This window comes from Spea bombifrons, chromosome 5 (assembly GCF_027358695.1).
Source record: "Spea bombifrons isolate aSpeBom1 chromosome 5, aSpeBom1.2.pri, whole genome shotgun sequence".
In the NCBI taxonomy this organism is placed as follows: domain Eukaryota; kingdom Metazoa; phylum Chordata; class Amphibia; order Anura; family Pelobatidae; genus Spea; species Spea bombifrons.
Genome location: NC_071091.1, coordinates 3,270,897 through 3,295,286, shown reverse-complemented (window position 1 = coordinate 3,295,286; position 24,390 = coordinate 3,270,897). Strand labels below are relative to the sequence as shown.

General features: G+C 46.1%; 3 protein-coding genes across 3 annotated transcripts in view; 1 reads left to right on the top strand and 2 right to left on the bottom strand.

The window, feature by feature from the left end:
• Positions 1-24,390, top strand: part of LOC128497502 (5-beta-cholestane-3-alpha,7-alpha-diol 12-alpha-hydroxylase) — a 187,567-nt gene that overhangs the window by 145,540 nt on the left and 17,637 nt on the right. The window lies entirely within an intron of this gene.
• Positions 2,406-14,625, bottom strand: CCDC13 (coiled-coil domain containing 13). The gene is made up of 16 exons (XM_053466722.1): positions 14,538-14,625; positions 13,540-13,754; positions 10,846-10,994; positions 10,261-10,403; positions 9,713-9,802; positions 9,064-9,180; positions 8,610-8,714; positions 7,951-8,115; positions 7,192-7,368; positions 6,407-6,607; positions 5,975-6,093; positions 5,426-5,509; positions 4,629-4,739; positions 3,372-3,526; positions 3,163-3,268; positions 2,406-2,809 (listed from the first exon to the last, which is right to left on the bottom strand). Exons 1-16 carry the CDS (start codon positions 14,547-14,549, stop codon positions 2,644-2,646), a joined length of 2,115 nt encoding a protein of 704 aa, XP_053322697.1. The 5' UTR covers positions 14,550-14,625; the 3' UTR covers positions 2,406-2,643.
• HIGD1A (HIG1 hypoxia inducible domain family member 1A) lies at positions 18,014-22,871 on the bottom strand. Its single transcript, XM_053467608.1, has 4 exons — positions 22,847-22,871; positions 19,491-19,598; positions 19,026-19,160; positions 18,014-18,451 (listed from the first exon to the last, which is right to left on the bottom strand). Exons 2-4 carry the CDS (start codon positions 19,591-19,593, stop codon positions 18,402-18,404), a joined length of 288 nt encoding a protein of 95 aa, XP_053323583.1. The 5' UTR covers positions 19,594-19,598; positions 22,847-22,871; the 3' UTR covers positions 18,014-18,401.

The window sequence follows — 24,390 nt, the reverse complement described above, 5'->3', positions numbered from 1 at the left end:
GCGGCCCCCTCCTGGACCTGCTTTAAGGTCGATTTAAATAGAAAAAAAATTGATTATATAATAAAGCTTATTATTAATCTCACATTTGTCTGATTTTTTTTTTCTTCCAAATAGTTCCAACTCCTTATTTGCTTTTAATTGTCATTTTCCAATTAACAGAAGAGAAACAAATTAATTTAACCTTTAAAGGGTCTTATGTAAGCAGCATTTTGTGGGGGACACATTTTCCACACATTACCATCTTCACAGGGCAGCAATATTTTAGTTAATAACATCTGCTAGTATTAGCCTTTACCGCTTCTGCTGGGTGGCTCTTCCACCATCTACTATCCTATCAGTAGTTAGCTTCTCTCTTGTACATTGAGCAGGCTGTAGGTTATTGATAACTTTTTCCCCACATCAACCATTTTCAGCCATGCCCGGTTCCAGTTATAAAAATCTGTAAAGTTTTGTGTAAATGTGTGTGTAAAGAAAGTTGTTTAAAAAAAAAAAAAAAAAAAAGTTTATTCCCCCGTTGTGATGTCATAACAGAAGCTGCACAGATCTCCACACACGAGAGCAGTCGTCACTCTGGAGGATCTTCATCTACAGCAGCAAAGAAGCCTGAAGTACCATCTAAAATCTGCTGGCCGCCTGACAAAGAGATCTGCGGAGTGTCGGGATCCCAGCAGAGATCGGAAGATTGTGACCTGCAGATCGACGCTTGTGATGATTTATTTACCTTTCATTTTGAATTTGATTTTGCCCCATCCACTAGATAGAAGTAACCTCTTAATGCCCAGAGGGAAGGGCAATTCTTCCAGCCATGGTTCTCTCAGAGGTTTCCTCCAAAGAGGTTTTTCCTCTCCTGAGTGCTGGAGAATGACTCTTTGTCCAGAGGTGGCCCCCGCGTCGACCTGCTTTAAGGTCGATTACATAGAAAAAAAAATTGATTATAAAATAAAGTTTTATTATTCTCATAATCATTGTCTGTGAATCTTTCTTCCAAATAGTAAAACTGCTTACTTGCTTTCTACTGTCCTTCTCCAACTAACTGATTAAAATTGATTTAACCCCTGAAGGGTCTTCCGTAAGCAGCATTTTGCGGGGATCACATTATTCACACATTACCATCTTCACAGGGCAGCGATACTTCAGTTATTAACATCTGATAGTGAAGTGATAGAGCAGCAAATACATTTTACATGGCAACAATTTCTAGGCGACAAAGTCTTTGGTCTGCCATACCTGAGATAAGACGGATCAATTCTAACATTTAATAAAACATCTTAGATGATTATACGTGACTTGTGAGCCGCGAGGGCAGAACGCGTTGGCAGCAGCTGCTTTCCAGACAAATGTGACTCCAACGGAAATAACGGAAACCCAACAGTTATAGGAGCCAACGGTGACTTGGGATTTTTATTTTAAAGGGGAACGCCCCTTTTTATTGAGTCGTATCGCATCGAAATTATTCAAAATATTGCACTTTCCACTTTTTAAAATGTTTCTTTTTTCTAAATATATATTTTGCTGTTTTGTTTCTTAAACCAGTTGTAGTTTTGCCCCATAATATACCGGTACAAATGGTTAATATGCAGCTGCCTGAAGGCATTATGAGTTCATTTATCTGAGCCCAATCTACTAGACTATACAGAAAATAAAGAGTTAAAATATATATTAATATATATATATATATATATATATAAGAACGCTTTTAAAACTTTGCTCCAGAATGAGTTTATATCGATAATCCCCAATAACGATCACTGAACTTCAGTAAAAAAAAAATAAAAAACCTTTAAATGAGCCGCACGTCGTGGATTTCAGAAATCATTTCTATTTTATTTTTAAATACAAAATACATTTAAAAAAAATAAAAAAAAATATCAGTTCAATATTTTTACCTACAAGATACGTAACAAATAAAGAATGGACCCCCGGTGTGTATTTAACACGCCCCCCCCCCCCTCGATACGGCTCAGAGAGAGAGCTGGATGCCTCTGCAGCTCAGCCACGGATCCTCGTTCACTCAGAGAGATCCAGCCCCAAACTATTAAGGAAAATCTAGAACTGCCCCCAAATAACGTAATTCTGTATCCAGGGCTGTACGTCTCATACGCGGTCAGCGAGGAGACTCTGTACCATGTGACATCACACGGCATCAAGTCACACAGCATGAGTCCATCCGGGTGACATCATATAGCTATAAAGCCACACCTATCCTCGTGACCTCATACGGTTATAAAGCCATACAGCACCTACCTCTTCCCATGACATCATATGGCTATAAAGTCGAGCAGCGCACACTCGTCACATGTACCGCACGCTTAGAAATAACGACCATATTCGCTATACAGAAAGAAGAACTTTGACTGAATTTTTGCTCCTAAAAGCTGCCAGAAATCCTGTCCTCCCCACCGGCAGGAAAGTCAGACTTTATTAACTTTACCTAACAATTAACTAATTTAGGCTAAAACTTAAATATTGAGTTAAAGTGCTTAAAATGAGTTATTCGATTTGGTGTCACACCGCTCGGCCCCGAACGCCAAAGATTCCATTCATTCTCTGGGATTTTTGGATAATCTGGCCCGCCATCGTTTTTTTTCCTTCTGTTCCCTAATCCAGACCCGGCTCTGACCGCCGACCTTCTGACTCCTCAGACTAAGCGGCGCTCTTCTGCTGCTTGTGTTGGCGGAGAGCCTGCAGGAAGATCGCTTTCACCTCGCCGATCATGTCCTGGTACAGCCGGAGGTCGTCCTCTTTGGTCTTCAGCGTACTTTTTAGGGCAGTTTTCAGGGATTCGTTTTCATCCATCTGTATAGCGAGCCTGCGCATGCAACAGATAAACAGAGCAGACATTACCCTTCAAGGCGTATTAAATAGAACGTCGTTTAGGTCAGCGGGTCCGGATATTCCGGGGCTTTTACTATACGTACAAAATATAAAGAATTGGCCAAACCAACTCATGCAAGTTACCCCTCCCCCTCCTGTAAATGCTAAGCTTACGACGGACTCTCCGCATCTTGGAACGGAGTGGGAAGCCCACCGGCCGCCGCCGCCAGCAGAAAGCACTCAAGCGGCCCCAAAATCCAGTTATCAAACTCAGGGGAGCTCGAAGAGCTGACATTACTATCTGAGGAACATCATTACAGGTAACTCAATTGTAAAAGTCATGCTCACGTCGTGCTGAGCTCCTCTATCTGAGTTTCCAGGGGGAGATCCGAGGGCCGAACGAGCGACAAATCTGTTCTTTCGCTGAAGTGTCTGGAGTTGGTCAGCGACTGCCCTGCGGATCCAAGGGGAGATTTATTGCGGGGTTTAGTTACGTTTGGATGCAGGGTTTTGGTTCGTTGCTCTGTAGCGGCCCCCCGTCTGGGCCGTAAGCTTACCCGCTTTCCCGCGAGCAGACAGTTTCTGCGCGGCTCCGTTTCTGGACGGGTCTATCTTCAGCTTTTCGAGTTGCTGTTCCAGTAGGACGGATCTTCTCCTCTCTTCCTGGAGCTTCTTCTCGGCTTGCAGGGCTTTGTCGCTGGTCTCCTCGATCCTGGAGCGACAGAATACGTCACGCCTCTGATACACTACGCCTTATTTATATCAGGAACATCGCACGGCGAGCCCGGGGGGGGTCTATCTCCGCGGGAAGCGTGCGCTAATTCACTATATTGTATGGGTACCTGGGAGGTCCAAACTTGAACAAAATAAATGTCTGCGTACCAGAATGCTTATGAATCACTAAAACAATTAGATTTACCGGATTTGTTCGATTATTGCTCTAAAATCTGAATAATTATTTAATATCCAGGCTTTTTCTTTTTTTTCTTAGACTACACTATAGGAAAAAAGTTTTACCAGTAAATATTAATTCGTGTAAACTATTGGTTTTCATATTTAATAAAAAAAATAATTTCTTGTTTTTATTTCCTTTTATTTGCTAGCCTGCCCCCCAGTGATGCACATCTGCCCCCCAGATATGCCTTATACCCCCTATATACCACTCTGCCCCCCCCAGATATGCCTTATACTCCCCTATATACCACTCTGCCCCCCAGATATGCCTTATACCCCCTATATACCACTCTGCCCTCCCAGATATGCCGTATACTCCCCTATATACCACTCTGCCCCCCAGATATGCCTTATACCCCCTATATGCCACTCTGCCCCGATATGCCTTATACTCCCCTATATACCACTCTGCCCCCCCATATACCTTATAGCCCCCCAATATGCCACTCTGCCGGTGGACATCAGCACTTCTGCCAGGGCTTCTATGATGGGGCACCGGAAGGTCGTGTACAGAGAGGAGGATCCGGGGTCCCTGCAGCGCTGCGGGGGATCTGGATCTTAGTCTTGTAGTCAGACCTCTATGTGAGGTCAGATTATAAGATGACCTCAAATATAAGACCAGCATTTGCTCTGAAAATACCCTGTCTTATATTCCAGCAAATACGGTATTATGACCGTAAGTGACATGGGATTCTGGTTCGTTTTTAGAACATTTCGCTGGCTTTTCCTCGTTTTCTGGATCAATATAAAAGTTGGTGTCTGGATGCAAAATTATGCAAAAACGAAAAATGTTTTCCCAAAATGCTGTGTTTTTGGGCTTCTATATTCTTACAGGAAAAGTTTCCAGCTCCGTGAATTACCTTCTCTGCAGGACGGACACCAGCTCCAGAAGTCGGTCTCGCTCCACCTCGGCTGCTTTGCAAAGCGCCCTAAATTCTGTGTTCTGCGTCTGAAGCCCCCGAACATCCGGACTGTCCGAGAAAAACAAGAGACTGAGGTTGAAATCTCCAACTATAAATGTATATAAAAAAACCCAAAACCTAGATGTAACGAGAATATTATTATCATTTATTGGTTTAAAAATCGCCATCATATTCCGCAGCGCTGTACAACAAATATAAAAACACACCAGTGGCTTCTTCCTCTGCGTTCAACCTTCACGTCATAACATATATACTTTAACCGACAGTGATTATAATTGATTTTTAACTTTTGGAAGGCTTAGATATAATATAAGGACGTTTTACTTTACTGAGAGGGTGGCAGATAAGTGGAACAGCCTCCCAGCAGAAGTGGTAGAGGGTAATACAGTGAGGGGTATTAAACATGCGCGGGATAGGCATACGGCTCCTGAATCTAAGACGGGACCAACGACTGATTAAGGTTTGAGTCGTTACAGCAGGAGAAACGGGCGACTAGACGGGGGCCGGATGGGGCCGATCTGCCGGCAGGTTCTATAAGAAGAAAGTAAAGTGTTTCTGGTCAACCCAATAATACTTTTAAAATTTGTCTCTGGGTTTTTTTTTTAACCTGTTGCTTGCTGGTGCAAATTCTAGACCGCTGAACAGCGTTTAACCCTTTAATGTCAGAAACAGGGAAATGTTAGCGGCAGAAAGTTTATTTAGTGGAATAAACGCCTGTAAAGCAGAAAACGCACCTCGGAGGGGAAACTCTGCTGTTCACAGATGTGGGCCGAGGGGCCGCGCTCTCCACGAGTTCATGTCCCGCTCTGGAAACCGACCTGCTTAGGGGGGGGGATGTTTTAATAAAAAACTACAACTGGTTCGTTTCAAATCATAAAACATCAATTTAACTCCATAAACTCCAAAAGGAAAAAATAAAAGTATAGCACCCAACCGACACCTGCCACGTACGGGTTAAACGTGGCCACGCAGTCGGCTCGAGTAAACTTCTAACGTATACATTGTTGGTTTTTATTTAATTCTTTCTGATAGGAAAAGCCGGCCGGATCTCCACGGCATTGAAACACAATAATAAAAAAAAAGCCTCGGCATATCCAGAAAGCAGGTCGGAGGCCGGCTGAGGACCATGGGAGTTGAAGCTCAGGCTCTGGTGACCCAAGCGACCCTTCCGTCATCCACGCTGACCCGACGAGTGAGGCACAGGGGCCCGGGACAGGCGGCAAAGCGTGTCGGTATACAGAGTGCCGGCCCCTGCATGGTGGGGGGGGGCGGTTATTCCGTACCTGCTGGACCCCCGCCTCGCACTGACGTCCCCGCCGTCTGACGAAGGTCCCAATCTTTCAGGTCCCAAATCTTCTGCTGGTTTATGACTCTCAGAACTCTGCGGTGTTTTTGGATTATTCTGTAGGAATCGAAACATATTAATTTTTTTATGTCCGGCCCAAACAGATCGTTAGAAGCGAAGATCAGAGTTCCCCCGCGGGGCCGTGCCGGGTTTATGAGCCAGTTTAGGTTAAAGGCTACAGGGTTGGCTTTCCGTTGAGGCCGTGCTGCACGTGGCATCGGATGCCCGGCCTGTCCGCCAACCATTAGCCAACCGCCTACTTGTGGCCAAAAATGAACTCTAAAGCAGCGGCAGGAAGCCATGGTAGGTTTATTCCGTGACACTAAATACAGCGATTTAAAACCTAAAACCGCGTTTCTATCCTCCTTACCTTTAACCGTTTCACCTCCTCCTCCAGCTGCTTGAGCTTCGCCTCTCTCTCGGCCACCATGTGCTTCAGCTGAGTGACCAACGCGTTCTGCTTCTGAGTCTCGCTGTTTAAATGCATGTTCAGGGTCTGCTGGGAATCCATTCCCTGCCTCTCCTCCTGGCTCAGCCGGCTCAGCACCTCCTGCATGCTCTTCTGCTGGCTCTGAGGGAAAATATACATTAAATTAACGCCTGATAGAAAAGGACGCGACGCGGAGTAAAAACATCCCAGCGTTAAAAACCTCTAAAAGTTGGCTGGTAATAATTAATGTAAATTACGTAACGATGTATAAGAAGTGCTTCAAATAAAGGAGACAGAGAAACCTCCTATCTGCCGTTGGATCGGCCCCATTCGGCCCCCGTCTAGTCGCCCGTTTAACCTGCTGTAACGACTCAAACCTTAATCAGTCGTTGGTCTCGTCTTAGATTCAGGAGCCGTACGTCTATCCCATGCATGTTTAATACCCTCACTGTATTACCCTCTACCACTTCTGCTGGGAGACCATGGACTATTAATGGCCTGATAAAGGAGTGGCCAATAAGGTCTCCTTGCCCAGCATCTGATTCCTGGTTCATCATACCTTTAATTCCCCGATCATGTGTTTTGGGACGGGACGCTGTCTACATTATAATCTAATCTCGGAAGTACTTGGAGGAACGCGGGAGGTACAGGGAGTTGGGTGATCTGGTTTCGGTCAGTGAGTTGGGACTGTTTGGGACTGTTGGGGGGTATCGTCGGGTCGGTACCAGTAAGGCGTCGATGAGCTCGTCGTCGTGTTTCCCTTTTTCTATCAGCGTCGTCATCTGCGCCTTCAGTGTCTTCGCTTCGCTGGAAAGGACTTTATTCCTGGCTTTTGAGGCTTCCGACTTCTTTCTCAGCTCCTCGTTCTCCTTCTTGAGGGCCTCGTGTTCGCTCGTCAGCTTCTGTATTAAATAAATCAATAGAAATTATTTTAAAAAAGCGTCACGAAGAGAAGGGAAACGAAGAGTGGGGGGGTGGTGGAGGATATTCGGCCGGGAGCGCCATTGAAGAAACATAGAATCCGCCAGCAGATCGGCCCCATCCGGCCCCCGTCTACTCTGCCCGTTTCTCCCGCTGTAACCTTAATCAGTCATTAGTCTCGTCTTAGATTCAGGAGCCATTTGCCTAGCTACACATCTACCTCTTCTGCTGGGAGGCTGTCCCACAAATCTACCACCAGAGAACTCGCTGGGCCCATTGTGCTCAGTAAATACCATCAGGGGATCATTTTATAGAACGTCAGGGATTTGGTAAAAGCCCCCAATATGTACCACGTGAAGCCACGCCGTATTTCAGCTGCCTTCATCATTACTTTCATTATTTTTCTAGAATTATAGCTTATTAGCCGCCTCCGCCTGGTTGCCCCAAGAAAGAAATGCGTATATCGCCATCATATTCCGCAGCGCTGTACAATAGGTAAACAGGACATAAACAGTAGTATCATGTAACATGATAATTTCACTTAAAATTTACCAAAATCTCACCTCCAGCGCCTCCCTCTTCTCCTTTTCCAGGGCACGGATCCGGAACACGTTCTTCTCCTGAGCTGCCAGTTTTTTGGGTACGGAGATGCCCCACATCTCCTCCTCCACGCTGAGCTCGGACACCGGACTGCGCCCCCGGCCCAACTGGCCCTCCAGCTCACGGACCTGCAGAAAACGAGCCGTTAATAAAATGCCACCTTTACAGCTGCTGTTCCACTTACATAAAACGTTCATTGCGGATCTGTCTTTTTATTTTTTCCTCTGAAGATTTTAAGAAGCCATCTTCGGTTTGTATCGCGGTAGCCAATCAGTGCCAGCCTCTGTGTCACATGATAATTAAGCGTTTCTGGCATAAATCATGGAAGTGATGTAATATTTATTTCTGGGAAGGGTTTGGGCATTCAGTAGCACCAGGATTTGCCCCGATCTCAGGGGCACAGATTTTGAAGCTGGCTCCTACTCATTCTACATCTCTGTGATCATATCTAAGAGTCCCAGTTGGTACTTTTGCTCCCAGTATGTTATTGTTGATTTCCCTGCTTGAATGCAGGTGACTCAATAAACTGTATCTTTAAATAACGACAAGTCAAGGTTTCCGTGAGGGCCGGTATTAGAGCCATTTGGGTTTCCTTACACCATCCAGCTGGATTTTCACTTACCCGGCCCTGCAGGGCAAGAATCTGTTGCGCCCGTCCCCTCCAGCCCCCAGAGGAGCCCACCAGCTGCGATATATTCACTTCTTCCCCGACTTCATTGGCTAGAACCTACAGAAATATTGAAAATCACGCGTTTAAAGTTAAAATTGACCAATTCCTTTACCTAAAAACCCCAGCCTACCGGAGCCTTGCAGATTATCTCTTTGTGAAATACTCTGCAGCTCGGTATGATGAATACCCCTTCTGACGGGGGGTCTGTTAGGCGGTTAACAGGCTAGTGAGGACAGTTCAAGGCAGGCGATAACCTTTAAGCCGGCCATCGGGGCTATGATCACGGAGGACGATGACCAGTGGAGCGCCTGAAATTGAGGAGCATTCAAGTATTTGCTGGCCCTTTAAATGACACTTGAGAGGCTCATTAACCCTTCGATAAGCACGGCTTGGTGGTGGCCATTACCTTGTGAGCCATTTTCAGCTCCTGTTTTAAGGTCTGGATTTGGTTGCGATAATCCGTCATCTTTACGTTGGCTGCCGCCAGCTTTTCTTGCAGGGATTTCGTCTCCGGATTCTCGACCTGCAAGAAAAAGAAGAAAAAAAAAAGTGCGATTACGGATGAGTTCTTCATAGAAACGCTCTCCATGCGCGACTCTCAGCCATGCGCGATGCGTACTAAACTGGGAAAGAAACCCTTCATTGCTTAAAAGAAAGGTCTCCGTATGCCATCATCTTACTATGGACTATAACTCCAATCACGCTCAGCCAGAGTGATGCTGACTTCTGGTCCAGCTAAAGTCTTTAAAAATACTACTGGATTTGGCATCGGAAGCAGAATTCCTCGTTCTGCCCAAACCCTTCCCAGAAATAATTCTTTGACCATGGGAATGTTGGCTTCATTCATAATTTGTGCCGGGAACTCGTGTCATGTGACACACAGGTAAGCCTGTTTGTTTCTATGTGATTAACCCTTCACGAAAAAACCTGCCGAGATCTATTTTGCTTAACCTGCTAGAGACGGCAAATAAAAGTTTTGGAACTGCGCCTTTAAAGCCACCGGTGTCATGAAGGGGTTAAAGAGATACGAAGCTGAATTTAACCATTAAACTCACCGGATTTGGCTCCGCTGTCCGAGGCGCTGTCTGCCCGTTTATAGAGTCTTTACCGGAGGGGCTCTGAAGTTTTGCTATTGCGTTCTGGAGCTGGAAAAGAAAAAAAAAAGTTAAAAAAAAGAAGAAAAAGAAAAACCCAATGACATCAATTTTAATGTTGTATCCACTGGGGGAAAATGTTACTAATGTGCTAAGTACATATAATCTAAAATTAGCGGGTCAGAGGCTTATATGTAACGTAAGGAAGTTTGAATTTATGGAGCGGGTGGTGGATAATTGGGACAGCCTCCCAGCATTGGTGGTAGAGGGTAATACAGTGAGGGTATTAAACATGCATGGGATAGACATCCGGCTCCTGAATCTAAGACGAGACCAACGACTGAATAATGAGTCTTTACAGCAGGAGAAACCGGCGACTAGACGGGGGCCGGACGGGGCCGATCCGCAGATTCTATGTTAAATAAAAAACATCTTAAAAACAATTAGAAACATGTTTTGTGGGTAATGAGAAGATGCTTTAAGGGGTTTAATGGCTTTATGTTACTTGCCTCCTTCTCCATCTCCTTCATCTTGCTGCTCAGCTGCTTCGCTCTCGTCCTCTCGCTCTCCATTTCCGCCGTGAGCTCCCGGTTTCTTTTGGATAACTCGACAATCTTTGTAGCCGCGACGTCCCCGGCGACAGTCGCCGTCCCTGAAATCCAGACTGGTTATTGGATATCGGCACTGCACGGATATACACGGGGACGGCGCGTAGAGACATGTGACCGGCGCTGTATATGCCTACAAAACGCATGGCGGGAGCAGGGTCACAAGGATACTTCTTGCGTGTGGGGACCACCTTGGACACACAGGTCTCAACCACCATCTTACCTTCTTGGAAGGAGCTTTGGTTAGAGGAGACCTCTTACGTTGAGTGTTTAGGAGACTCGCCGAGTCCTCCCACCCCATCATAGAGACACAAAGCTCCTATGACCCGGTGGCCCACTAGCCGGCTTTTCCTACACGCTGCTGCTAGGTGAGAAAGTATTGGGCATGCGCTAAAGAGACTGGCACAGGTGGGCTTGAGATGCCAGCAATGTGGGTATTATGGTATCTTTAATCACCCCCTGTGTACATTTAATGCAGTGGATTACCCGCGAACGCTAGTTTGCTGTCCTCAATCTTCCTCCGGAGATGTTTGATCTCAAACTCTTTCTCCTTCAGGAGTTTGTGGAGCCTCCCGTTCTCGTCCTTCACCTCCCGCAGCTGGTTCTGGAGCTGCTCGTTTTCATCTTCCAGAAGCCTGCGGATGGGAATACATTTTCTTACCAACATGCAGCTAATCAGGCCCCCCATCCGCAGCCCGCGTCATTATACCCCTGCCTCCTATGGATCTGCGGTGCCGGGACGGCGTGCTCTGGAGGCCGCGTCGGCTTGGCATCTTCCTCCATAGTTGGGGATATAAGAGATCTCCCATTCAGCAGCTCCCCCCAGAGGAGCCTGATCATCCAAAAGGGCCACTGCCCCCCCCCATTTTGCTGGCCCTGTGGCCCTAGACTGCTGGTTATACTTCAACAGAAGATAAAACTCACATATTAAGGCTGTAGATCCTATTTATTAAAATCGAAGTATGTGCATGGAGTCAATAATCAATCAATAATCAATCAATAATCAATCAATAATCAATCAATCTTCTCCCTGAACACGAGGCTCGGTTATTGGTTATTGCAGCAATTCTGTGATAACATTTGTAAACGTGGAGCTATCACCATAGAAACAGGTGGCCTACTCTTACCAACTATTCCACATTTAGCACCGCGTGCAAATCACTCAAGGATAGCTGTAAATATGTTCGTTCACAACACGACTTTAAACGCTTTGTACAGCGCAGCGCAGTATGACGGCGCTATATATAACTAAATATCTCAGCCAGGGATCCAGCAGAGGTTCATCGATCCAGAGCTCGAGGGATTTCCATATCTAACCACAAGATGGCAGTAAATAGCCACGTTTTACTTTCCAAAAAAGTCATCATGTTAGTATTAGTATCAGATTACTATCTATTTCACCCAGTTTGTAGCCCCCCCCATAATATAATGTTTTCATACAGCTGCAGTCTTAATCACTCAGCCTAATGAAAGTATATGAAGGAGCATTGCTCAGCGTGGTGTTTGAGCAAAATTATCACATGACGGCTCCAAGACTGCAGATAAAGGGAGTTTATTGGGACAAAATTACATAAAACCAGGTTTTTTGTCACCGAATGACATTACTGTATACAGTGCTGGGGGGTTATATTACTGTATACAGTGCTGGGGGGTTATATTACTGTATACAGTGCTGGGGTTATATTACTGTATACAGCGCTGGGGGGTTATATTACTGCATACAGCGCTGGGGGTTATATTACTGTATACAGCGCTGGGGGGTTATATTACTGTATACAGCGCTGGGGGGTTATATTACTGTATACAGCGCTGGAGGGTTATATTACTGTATACAGCGCTGGGGGTTATGTTACTGTATACAGCGCTGGGGGTTATATTACTGTATACAGCACTGGGGGTTATATTACTGTATACAGCGCTGGGGGTTATATTACTGTATACAGCGCTGGGGGTTATATTACTGTATACAGCGCTGGGGGATATATTACTGTATACAGCGCTGGGGGTTATATTACTGTATACAGTGCTGAGGGTTATATTACTGTATACAGCGCTGGGGGGTTATATTACTGCATACAGCGCTGGGGGTTATATTACTGTATACAGTGCTGAGGGTTATATTACTGTATACAGTGCTGGGGGGTTATATTACTGTATACAGCGCTGGGGGTTATATTACTGTATACAGTGCTGGGGGTATATCACTGTATACAGTGCTGGGGGTTATATTACTGTATACAGTGCTGAGGGTTATATTACTGTATACAGTGCTGGGGGGTTATATTACTGTATACAGCGCTGGGGGTTATATTACTGTATACAGTGCTGGGGGTATATCACTGTATACAGTGCTGGGGGTTATATTAGTGTATACAGCGCTGGGGGGTATATCACTGTATACAGTGCTGGGGGTTATATTAGTGTATACAGCGCTGGGGGGTTATATTACTGTATACAGCGATGGGGGTTATATTACTGTATACAGCGCTGGGGGTTATATTAATGTATACAGCATTGGGGGTTATATTACTGTACACAGCGCTGGGGGTTATATTACTGTATACAGCGCTGGGGGGTTATATTACTGTATACAGCGCTGGGGGTTATATTAATGTATACAGCGCTGGGGGTTATATTACTGTATACAGCGCTGGGGGGTTATATTACTGTATACAGCGCTGGGGGTTATATTACTGAATACAGCGCTGGGGGTTATATTACTATATACAGCGCTGGGGGGTTATATTACTGTATACAGCGCCGGGGGGGGTTATATTACTGTATACAGCACTGGGGGTTATATTACTGTATACAGCGCTGGGGGTTATATTACTGTATACAGCGCTGGGGGGTATATTACTGTATACAGCGCTGGGGGTTATATTACTGTATACAGCGCTGGGGGTTATATTACTGTATACAGCGCTGGGGGTTATATTACTGTATACAGCGCTGGGGGTTATATTACTGTATACAGCGCCGGGGGGGGTTATATTACTGTATACAGCACTGGGGGTTATATTACTGTATACAGCGCTGGGGGTTATATTACTGTATACAGCGCTGGGGGTTATATTACTGTATACAGCGCTGGGGGTTATATTACTGTATACAGTGCTGGGGGTTATATTAGTGTATACAGCGCTGGGGTTGTTATTCTCTTATCCCTGCTGACCGTACCGTCTGTTTATATCACGTGGAGGATCTCCTGCGTTAGTAAAGGGGTTGCTCTCGTCGTCTCTCTCGGCCGGATTCCCGTCTCGTTTGCTCCGCTCTCTCTCTTTCTCTTTCTTTCTCTCCATTATTCTCTGCAGACGTTTCTGCTGCTGCTCCTGAAGAGCCCTGAACTGGAGCCGAAGGTTTTCATTCACTGCCTCGTCGGACTCCATGGAGAACTGGATGAAGAAAGAGACCCCGTTAGATCCGTGGGGGGGCAGATGGTCCTTTAAACCGGCATATAACGCACCCCGCGGTATACAGCTTTTTAATAAGCACCTCCAGTTATCCCTTTCAAGGACCCCGGTCATGTTAAGCTCAAGAACATTAGAAGTTTCAGCATTTATAGAAATATAGAACTCCAGGAGCCGTATGTCTATCCCACGCATGTTTAAACTCCTTCAAAGTATCTGCCTCTACCACTTCTGCTGAGAGGCAGTTCCATTTATGTATTGATTGAAAAAATATAGTGGGTGAGACCGTTTTCCTTCTACAGATGGGAAAATTCTTAGGGGCACAAAGTACGGAGCTGACCTCTGACTGATGCTTTTCTCCCTGCTATTTCATGGCTTTAATTCCTGCTTGAACACAGGTGTCCTCATTCAGAATACCTTGACATTGTGTTTTTTTATTACAACTGTTGTTAGAACCATTTCGGTGTCTCTTTAACCAGAGAGATCTGCTGTCGTTTATTTGCTTAGGATACTAGAGAGGGCAATGAATGATTTATCTAAGTGGAACAGCACCTTTACCACCCCCTCTGGGTTGGGGGGGGTAAACTTTAGCCTTTAGTGCACAGGGCGGGGCCATAACGGAGCTCCCGGTTCTGTACGGGGGTGGGGGTGGGGCACATTTAATGTGGATTATTGTTATATAACAGGAGTAAATACCTCATTCACACTCATTAATACTCAGGAGCGGGTATTACCCCTGGGCCCTGGTTCCGGGGTGTTATAACTCACCTCAACCCTCATCCGCTGCTTCCGGTACTCAAAACTATAGAGCAAGGCGGACGCGTCTCCGTGGCAACCGTCTCCGAGGAAACCGCGCGATGGCGTCATCACAGAGCGCCCTCCCTTCTTACTCTCTACACGTAGTTGACCGCAGGCGGGGCATAATTTGCCCTTAGTGGTAACTTAACTTTGAGTGAAAACCACCACATGTGTCAGTTATGTGTAAAGGGGAATTTAGTCCCACAGGGTCAGGGGCAGAAGGGGTAAATTCTTTGGGCAGCTGTAATCGGTGCTGGTTTCCGGCAAGGTCAGGGCTTTGGTGACCCCGGTTCCTATTTAATGGCTTAAAATAATGCTGGGAAGTCCGTGCAAACTCGGCCCAGGGGCCACTCTCCATCTGCATGCTATTAGGAGAGATAGCATCTCTTTGGGACACAAGCCCCTCTTTCCTCCCCTGATGCCCCTCTTTTCTAGGAGGCCAGAATGTTTGCTGGGTATGAGGGGATCGCAGGGTTCTACAGCCCTAAAAGCCCCGATAATGTGTATAGAAACAGCAGGAAACGGCTTTATACATTAAACGGGGTAAATAAACCCCATTATTCTTCTGAATGTCATAAATACCCGTCCGTCGTATTTGGCTGTTGCACTTTTTTGTTGTGCGGGTGAAACGAGCCGTACTGGAAATGCCAGAATATAACCGGATCCCTGAAGGGGGGGGGGGCAAGAAGATCCAGCCTTCCTTTTGGGCACCCTACCTGCGAACTTTCTAAATAATCTGCTATTAACCCTTTAATTACCCATTGCGAAGATGTAGTCACTCACTACTCATTGCCCAACTGGTTCTCATACTGGCTCCATGGAAACCTTGACTTGTCATTAAAGAAAGATACACCAAACGGAATCACCTGCATTCAAGCAGGAATAGCAGCCATAACATACAGAGGTGACTAGGAAGGAGTCGGCTCCAGACTGTGACCCCGAGAATCTGCCCCTTCACCCCGAGATCAGGGCAAAACTCCTGAGAGTTCCCGGATATGTTGTGGGTTTTCACTGAGGACCAGAAACACGATACCCCGGACTTGTTAAAGCCCCTACCCCGTGTCTTTGCCTGTGAAACGTTGGTCGGTATTCCGGCAGCTCATACACGGAAAGGTCAGAACCGGCAAATGCCTTTAGTGTCAAAGGGACCCGAAAGTCCTTCCTTGTTCTTTTTCTGGATCTGCTGCTAATAACAGCTGAAGGACGAGGCTTTATAATCACGCGGCAAACAGAAGCCCAAAAACGCACCCGGGACCTGAGCCGGCCCCGAGACCCTTAAAACAGTAACCCCGTAACAGCCTGGGGGGGGGAGTCTATGCAGGGATTTACCAAATGGTTCTACAATTGGCCCTTAAGGAAACCTTGACTTATTATTTATAGACTTGAATCACCTGCTTTCAAGAAGGGATATCCCCCATAACACAGGGCAGCAAATGCTCCATTTCCTAGAGTCTTAGATATGATCGCAGGAGGAATGTATATGAAGCTCCAGACTGTGACCCTAAAAACCTTCTGGTTAATGTATAGTTTGATCGGTAAGGAGACATATAGGGGAGCTATACAGTAATATAACCCCCTGCACTGTATACAGTAATGACCCCCCCAGTGCTGTATACAGTAATATAACCCCCAGCGCTGTATACAGTAATATAACCCCCAGCGCTGTATACAGTAATATAACCCCCAGCGCTGTATACAGTAATGACCCCCCCCAGTGCTGTATACAGTAATGACCCCCCCCAGTGCTGTATACAGTAATATAACCCCCAGCACCGTATACAGTAATATAACCCCCCCAGCACCGTATACAGTAATATAACCCCCAGCACCGTATACAGTAATATAACCCCCAGCGCTGTATACAGTAATATAACCCCCCAGCGCTGTATACAGTAATATAACCCCCAGCACTGTATACAGTAATATAACCCCCCAGCGCTGTATACAGTAATATAACCCCCCAGCGCTGTATACAGTAATATAACCCCCCAGCGCTGTGTACAGTAATATAATCCCCCAGCACTGTATACAGTAATATAACCCCCCAGCACTGTATACAGTAATATAACCCCCAGTGCTGTATACAGTAATATAACCCCCAGCACTGTATACAGTAATATAACCCCCAGCGCTGTATACAGTAATATAACCCCCCAGCACTGTATACAATAATATAACCCCTAGCGCTGTATACAGTAATAACCCCCCGGCGCTGTATACAGTAATATAACCTCCAGCGCTGTATACAGTAATATAACCCCCAGCGCTGTATACAGTAATATAACCCCCAGCGCTGTATACAGTAATATAACCCCCCAGCACTGTATACAATAATATAACCCCTAGCGCTGTATACAGTAATAACCCCCCGGCGCTGTATACAGTAATATAACCTCCAGCGCTGTATACAGTAATATAACCCCCAGCGCTGTATACAGTAATATAACCCCCAGCGCTGTATACAGTAATAACCCCCAGTGCCGTATACAGTAATATAACTCCCAGCGCTGTATACAGTAATATAATCCCCCAGTGCTGTATACAGTAATATAACTCCCAGCGCTGTATACAGTAATATAATCCCCCAGTGCCGTATACAGTAATATAACTCCCAGTGCTGTATACAGTAATATAACTCCCAGCACTGTATACAGTAATATAACCTCCAGCGCTGTATACAGTAATATAACCCCCAGCACTGTATACAGTAATATAACCCCCAGCGCTGTATACAGTAATAACTCCCAGCACTGTATACAGTAATATAACCCCCCCAGCGCTGTATACAGTAATATAACCCCCCAGCGCTGTATACAGTAAGCTCCTCTGAGCCGGCCCTCCTCACCTGCTTCTGTAAATCAAATTGTTATGTTATATACTACTGGTTTTGTCAGGTCCACCTATTGTACTGCACTACAGAATTTGATGGCGCTATATAAAACAAACAATATCCAAATATTTCACCACGATGGAGATGTGTCCTCATAGCAATAACAACTCAACGCGTTATGTCCCAGGTGTATTTATTGTATACTTTGCCGTGAAAGCACACGGAATGTACAGAATTCTACAATCCGTAATGGGATTATTCGGTGGATTATCCGCGTGGATGAGACGGGTAAACCAATAGTTAACATCAGCTAATGTACAGAGGAGAGAGGGTTAAAAAGCGAAATGAGAGATACAAGAAATAAAATACATCATAATAAATAAATAGCTCCGCGCTTATGTTACCAGACGCCCCTTCATTAACCCCTTAATGACAAAGGGGTGCATTGTTTTCAATGGGTTTAGGGATCGCCTATTAAGTCAGACCGTGTTCCTGCTTTTGCGCGCTCCCTGTAAAGTCCTGGTAAGGAGTGGTTTTAAAAACCTCAAATAAAAAAAAAAAAATTATATGGAGGGTTTTAACCCCACGGACGCGTTTCATAAAATCTTTAAATCGGTTTATTTGTATCCGAGTGTACAAAATCCTGAAGGGACGTCTGGTAACGAGAGAGCGGAGGTGAGGAATAAAGGGTTAAAAGAAACTCTCCACAGCACGAAAAAAATAAAATCCAGATTATAGATTGGCTTTGTTCACGCAACGTATACAAAAATAAATAGCTTCTCGATAGGACCTCGGTATCCGGCGTTCCCATCCCGTACTGTGTCTCGTGAAACTAAGAAGAAGAGCAGAAAAACCTCTAGGACTTCCAGAGAGCTCTGCAACGATCCGCAGGTCGCACCCCGAAAACATTCTAACAGCCGTAAAATAAACGTGACACCCCAATGTGAGGTTCGTGTGGGTTTTTGGGTAAAAAAGGGGGTTTTTCTTCGGTCTTAGTCTTGGATTTACTCTTTGGGTTTCGCCAGATATTCGCGGTACATGGAGTATAACACACCTGGGAAAAGAACAAAAAAGGTTAAAAATTAGAATAAAAATAAATTGAGAAAATATCAATTTAATTAAATCTTTAAATAACAGAAGCATAGAGAGAGGTTCAGACTTTAACGCAGGACTTCGGTCTATAATATCCAATAAACTTTATTGTTCAAAAAACAGACACGTGGACGTGTAATAAAGTTTATTGGCGTTACAGAATAGGGGCACCTGTCTATTTTTTTTTTTTTTTTTTAATGGTTTACTTTAATTTCTAAAATATTTCAAACTTACACCAATATATGCATTTTTAAAAAAAATATATTTTTCTGTAATGTAAGGAAGTTTTCCTTCACAGAGAGGGTGGTAGATAAGTGGAATAGTCTCCCCAGCAGAAGCGGTAAGGCTCCTGATTTGGGTTTGAGTCTTTACAGCAGGAAAATAGGCAGACTAGATAGGGCTGATCTGCCGGCGGACTCCATGATAGGGACTCGAGAACCCGGGTGTGCGAATGTTTGGCGGCATCATCCTACAATACACTGCCATGTTTTGTATTCACCAGCGACTGATCTGAATGAAGACCACAAACTACATACCACAAGTCATCGCCCCCACGACGAATCCTTGCGCCCCGACACGCATGTGGATCAGATGCACGGACATTTTCGTTTCTCCTCTGTGCCTCAGTCTGTAAAGCCCGTAACCGACAACTGCGAGGAATCCGGCGACCCCTGTAACAGAAACATGAAATAACGATGAATGAATCCGGCGACAGGCGGAGAGATCGCTGCGAAAACAAAATGGCTGGAAACCCTGGCAACAGAGTCACAATCGCCTGCCAATCCCTGCCACGGCCGTCTTTATAACAAGAAGTATCTACGGTGACGTTCACGAGGACCCGAGCGTCACCCTCCCCTTCTAATCAGCAGTGTGCAGCGCTGCGGAATACGGTGGTGCTACATAAATCAAACGGGAGGAGAGGAACCAACACTGACTGCTGCCCTCCGCTGGCCTTTAGAGGCGCTGCACGTGGGGTTTCATTCCCATTTACAATCTCTTACCGACTGGAACGAACGGAGACTCCCGGGACTTTCTCAGCAGTTTTGACCCCTGGGTGTCGGTTAATTCGTATGTTGGCAGAACGTCTCCTGAGCTGGAAGCCATCGTGTCTGAAACAGCAAAACCGGATGGATTAATTTACAGACGGGATATAAAAACGCTGCCCCAATCCCTAAAGCAAAATGTCAAGCGTTGGATATGTGGAGCGGAAATCACTAATCTGCTGTAGGTCGATTAACTCACTTTGTGACCCACCCAGATTGATTGGCTCTTTACTGAGAGGGTGGTTGATAAGTGGAACAGCCTCCCAGCAGAAGTGGTAGAGGGTAATACAGTGAGGGGATTAAACATGCATGGGATAGACATACGGCTCCTGAATCTAAGACGAGACCAACGACTGATTAAGGTTTGAGTCTTTACGGCAGGAAAAACGGGCGACTAGACGGGGGCCGAATGAGGCCGATCGCAAAGCTTTGATCACAGAGGTGCCAGGACACGGAGCCGGACAAAAACTGCCATTCCTGCTACTAAAGCTTAAAAATAACTGCCCCAGCCCAGGTGACTGGGGGGGGTTGCCATAACCGCGGTGACCCTGACACAGAGGACAGTCCGGTGACATCAGATTCCCACACGTGACGAGCGTTCCTGGAACAGACTGTACTCCGACGTGTCACACGCTACACAAGATCAGTTACCTTTACTACGGGTTATTAACAATTAACAGCCCCCAATACGAGGATTTAAAGAAAAATGTACAGATTCCACCAAAAACATTTAAAATACGGTAACTGCTTCAAGGTCGCGTCTGACCCACAAGGTCACAGGAAGCTGCTACGATGCCAAATGAGTTCTATGGGAATAAACCGGGTAAGAAGGAGAAGAGGGTCCCATTAAGTTATCCATACAGGGGATACAGATATTAACCCAGAGGGCCCTGCAACCAGTAACAGCCTCCAGTATATCCAGTGAGGCCGCACCTGAATGAAAGGAGGCCTCTCCGCCTTTAAGAGATCACTTAGACTGTAAGCTCTTGGGGCTAGTTTTCCTAGCTACTGTACACCTACTTCTGTTAGCGCTACATGAAAGTGCACAGGTGTAAATGGCCAGTCTGAATACTCTGGGTAATTGGGGGAGGGGGTCACATCAGAATCATTTAAAATATAATAAAATAATGGTAAATCCCACCAAGAAATAAACAGATTCCTCATACAGGTGTTTTGTACAGGGTCCATAGCCTGATAGAAATTGTCTAATTGCCCAATAGAACCATAACCCCCCCCCTATTTATTATAATGGTACGGCCGCAGTGTATTATAAGTGCAATGAAACAGGGGATTTCAGGGTGCATTCCCTGCATAAAGGAGCAGAGGATCAAGGAAGAGAATTGTTTTTAGAGGTATTATGATATCATAAAGATGATTGTGGTTGAGCAATGCAAGGAAGTAAGTAAGTTTCATGGTATATAAGGAAGTTTTATGTTACAAGTGGAACAGCCTCCCAGCAGAAGTGGTAGAGGGTAATACAGTGAGGGGATTAAACATGCATGGGATAGACATCCGGCTCCTGAATCTAAGACGAGACCAACGACTGATTAAGGTTTGAGTTTTTACAGCAGGAGAAACGGGCGACTAGACGGGGGCCGGATGGGGCCGATCTGATGGCCTGTTTCCTGCAGAACGGTTAAACCAATAAAACCAGTTCAGTGGGGACAGAAGTCTTACTGTCTCACCAGTCTGGTTTCAGGGGGTATTATGACAACGCACAGTTAAATAGTCACAGGTCGGAAAACTCTCCTGTCCAGAGAGTTGGATCCGAGTGCTCGGTGCCAGAGACCGGGTGTTTCCGTGAAGTATCAAAGGGTTAATAAAGATTGATCAGCCCTAGATGAGGGGTTTTGTCTTTACGAGGGGGGCTCGGGCATTTCGGCAGCCGAGGCTCAGAATGACGTCAATCGTTAGATTTCACAAGCAACGTAAAACAGTCCAAGTCACCTGATCTAAAGATTACAACGTTTGGGACATTTTATCCCGGCCAGGCTCACCGGATGATGATGTCATCAGCCCCGCGGGTTACACAAGGACAGGACGCGGCAGAGCAGGAAGCGCCTACAGATAACGGCTTCACCAGGAACGGCACAACGTATCCAGAACATCAGTCTTTTAACCAAAAAGCCACATTTATAACCAAAACAACAATACTGAATATTATCACCCGGCGTAGAACCAGCTCGCCCGTTACCTGCAGACGGGAGAAGAGGTCTCGGGGGCACCTGCTGGACCCCGAAACTAAGGAGGAAATCTAAACCCTTTAATAAACGACATGTCAGCAGAATGGGAGTTACACTCCTCAGCACCCCAAGCGTTGGCTGAGACTCAAGTGAGTTGTAGTCCACGATGCCATCTGGCTCAGGGGTTCTTTACGCTGCGTTTAGACGGCAAGGACCACTTTACTATCCCATTTAATTAAATAAAAGCGCCTCCAGGAGACGATGAAACCGCTCATTGAGCCAACATAGAAAAGAATGTAAGGGAGACATTGGCTATCCAGACCTCAGAGGTCTCTTCTTCGGATGTTATCGCCTCATTGTCTCTGAAGAAGGGCCTCAGAGGCCTCTAGGCTGGCCCAATTATAGGCTCCATCTCCACTGGGCTGATCCAGATTTCTGGCTATTTATCAAACATAACATAAAACAACAAATCATCGATTCCACTAAACAAAAGTATACGTTTCTGGTTAACCCTTTCCCCCTAAAGGCATGACGTCACTATCACACTGGTTGTGTTATGACGCCTCCAGGTGGGCCTCTCGTGTGAGCCCAGGCTCTCTCCGAACCTGTCCACCTCCATGTGACTCACAAGAGCTTACAATCCGGCGCAAACCTTCAGTACCCACAGAGCTGAGCCCCTCGCCCCTGGGGCAACCAAAGGGGCATGTTTAACCCCTTAAGTGCCAGAGTGGTGAGCATCATCATCATCGGACAACGCAACAGACAAGAACCAACAAAATTATTCACTATTAACCGTTTACAAACCTCTAGGCAGCCATACACCAAAACAAGGCACCTCGCATTAACCCGCTGAGTTCTCCCTACCGGCCCCCAGTCTCTCACCTGTTCGTGTCCCTCTCTCCGCGATAGTACAAAACTCAACTGTCACTTCCTCCGCGCGTTCGGCAGGCTCTAATACAGGCTAACCGGCATGTGACGTAAAGGGGTGGGGTCTACACGTCACCAAGGTTACCTCGGAGCCCATTGTGACCTTCCCGAAAATAAGTCTTCTCTCTTAAAAAATACCGCGCGGTGCCGCCTACGGCTTCATTTACCGGCTCCGCTGGCTGAAAAAACTTTCTGAACACTCACCTTCTAATTACACGCAGCGGGAAAGCCGGCACCGCTCGCGGACTACACCTCCCGTGAGCCCGCGCGAGGTGTAGCGCTACGTAAAGCCTGATTGGCTGCTGCTGTCGGTGGGCGGAGTCGATGCGCGGTGTGCTACGTGCTCTTCCGCACTATATCGTGTCCATGTTAGGAATGCACGCGAGGCCTCAGGCAAGGAAATGTGACGTCACGGCGCGGTGACCCTGGATACCAGACAGTGTCACGTTACTGCCGCGCCCACTCTTTTCTCGTCTTGTCATCCTGACTCTAGGTTTTGACGCCAGTTCCTGCCGGGTTCGTGCGCCCCCCCTCACGCCTCCAGCCTTCCCCTGACAGCCGGGGTATCTGGGGCAGTAGGGTAGCGTGGCAGTATAACATGAAGGGTTAAAACCGGGAAAAACCTCGTGCCATGTATAGAATAATCCTAGGAATAAAACAGTGACGTCAGAAGGCCTCACAAGGCGTTATTTAGAGCGATGACGAAAATGTAGCTGTGATGAAGCAGATTTTCCGCAATTAATCAAATTATTAAACGTTTTGGGTTCAAATGTTTACATTTTTTTGGTAATTTTGCTCACTATCTGGATCCTCACATAGAGAGCGATGCCCACCTGGTGCCAATGTTGTTTGGGAACAGCGTTTAACGAAATGCCCCGCTGTTGGCCACTGTTAGGGTGGCAGTTGCCCCATGAGATACCCCATGGCAACTGGTCAGCTACCTTCTGGAGAAGCGTAAGGGCTGACAAATCCAGCTCTCCATATGGCGATATTTTATTTAAATGGCGCCAACAATCCCTGCAGCGCTTCTTACAGTCCCTACGTTCAAAAGGTCTGACAAAACTAGAACTAAGGCGACCTCATACATTAAGCATAGAGGGTCCGGCTCACAAGAGCTTACAATCTAGTTGGGATGTGGTGTAGAAGAACATACAGTATGGAGAGGGGCAGGTGGTGCTGTAGGCGCACGTCGTATGGGATAACATTCTAGCGTCTCTGAAGGGGGGGTTTGAGGTCCTAAATTGGGACGGGGGATAAAAGTTGGGGGTCCGGCGGATGTGACTTCCAGAGGGAGGGGTGATAACGGAGGAGGAAAGCCTTGTCCCACGAGAAGATACGTAAAGATCGAGTAGGGAGGTAGAAACGTATGGGGGAAGAGTATCATTTATTATTCTATATAGCGCTGTCAGATTCCATGGCGCTGTACAATGGGTAAACAGCAAAGTATATAATATAGCAGTAAAGGGTTAAGGAGTTATTTGTTGGTAGGAGGATTTAGAGTTTAACCCTTGAGGTAATAGGGAGCCGGTGGAGTTTTCACAGCGTGTGGGAGCAGAAGAAAATGCTTGAAACCCCATGATGGGCAGGAAATGGCTATGATGTAATAGGTATGGCATGTGCTCGTGCCGCAGCGGGCCAGACCGGTAAGATGTCGGGTCCGGGACGTGGTCAATGCTGCATCTGCCAAGATGGTCCATGTACCGGCAGCTGGTTTAAGGAGAAGCTGCAGCAAAAATCTGCTAATATTG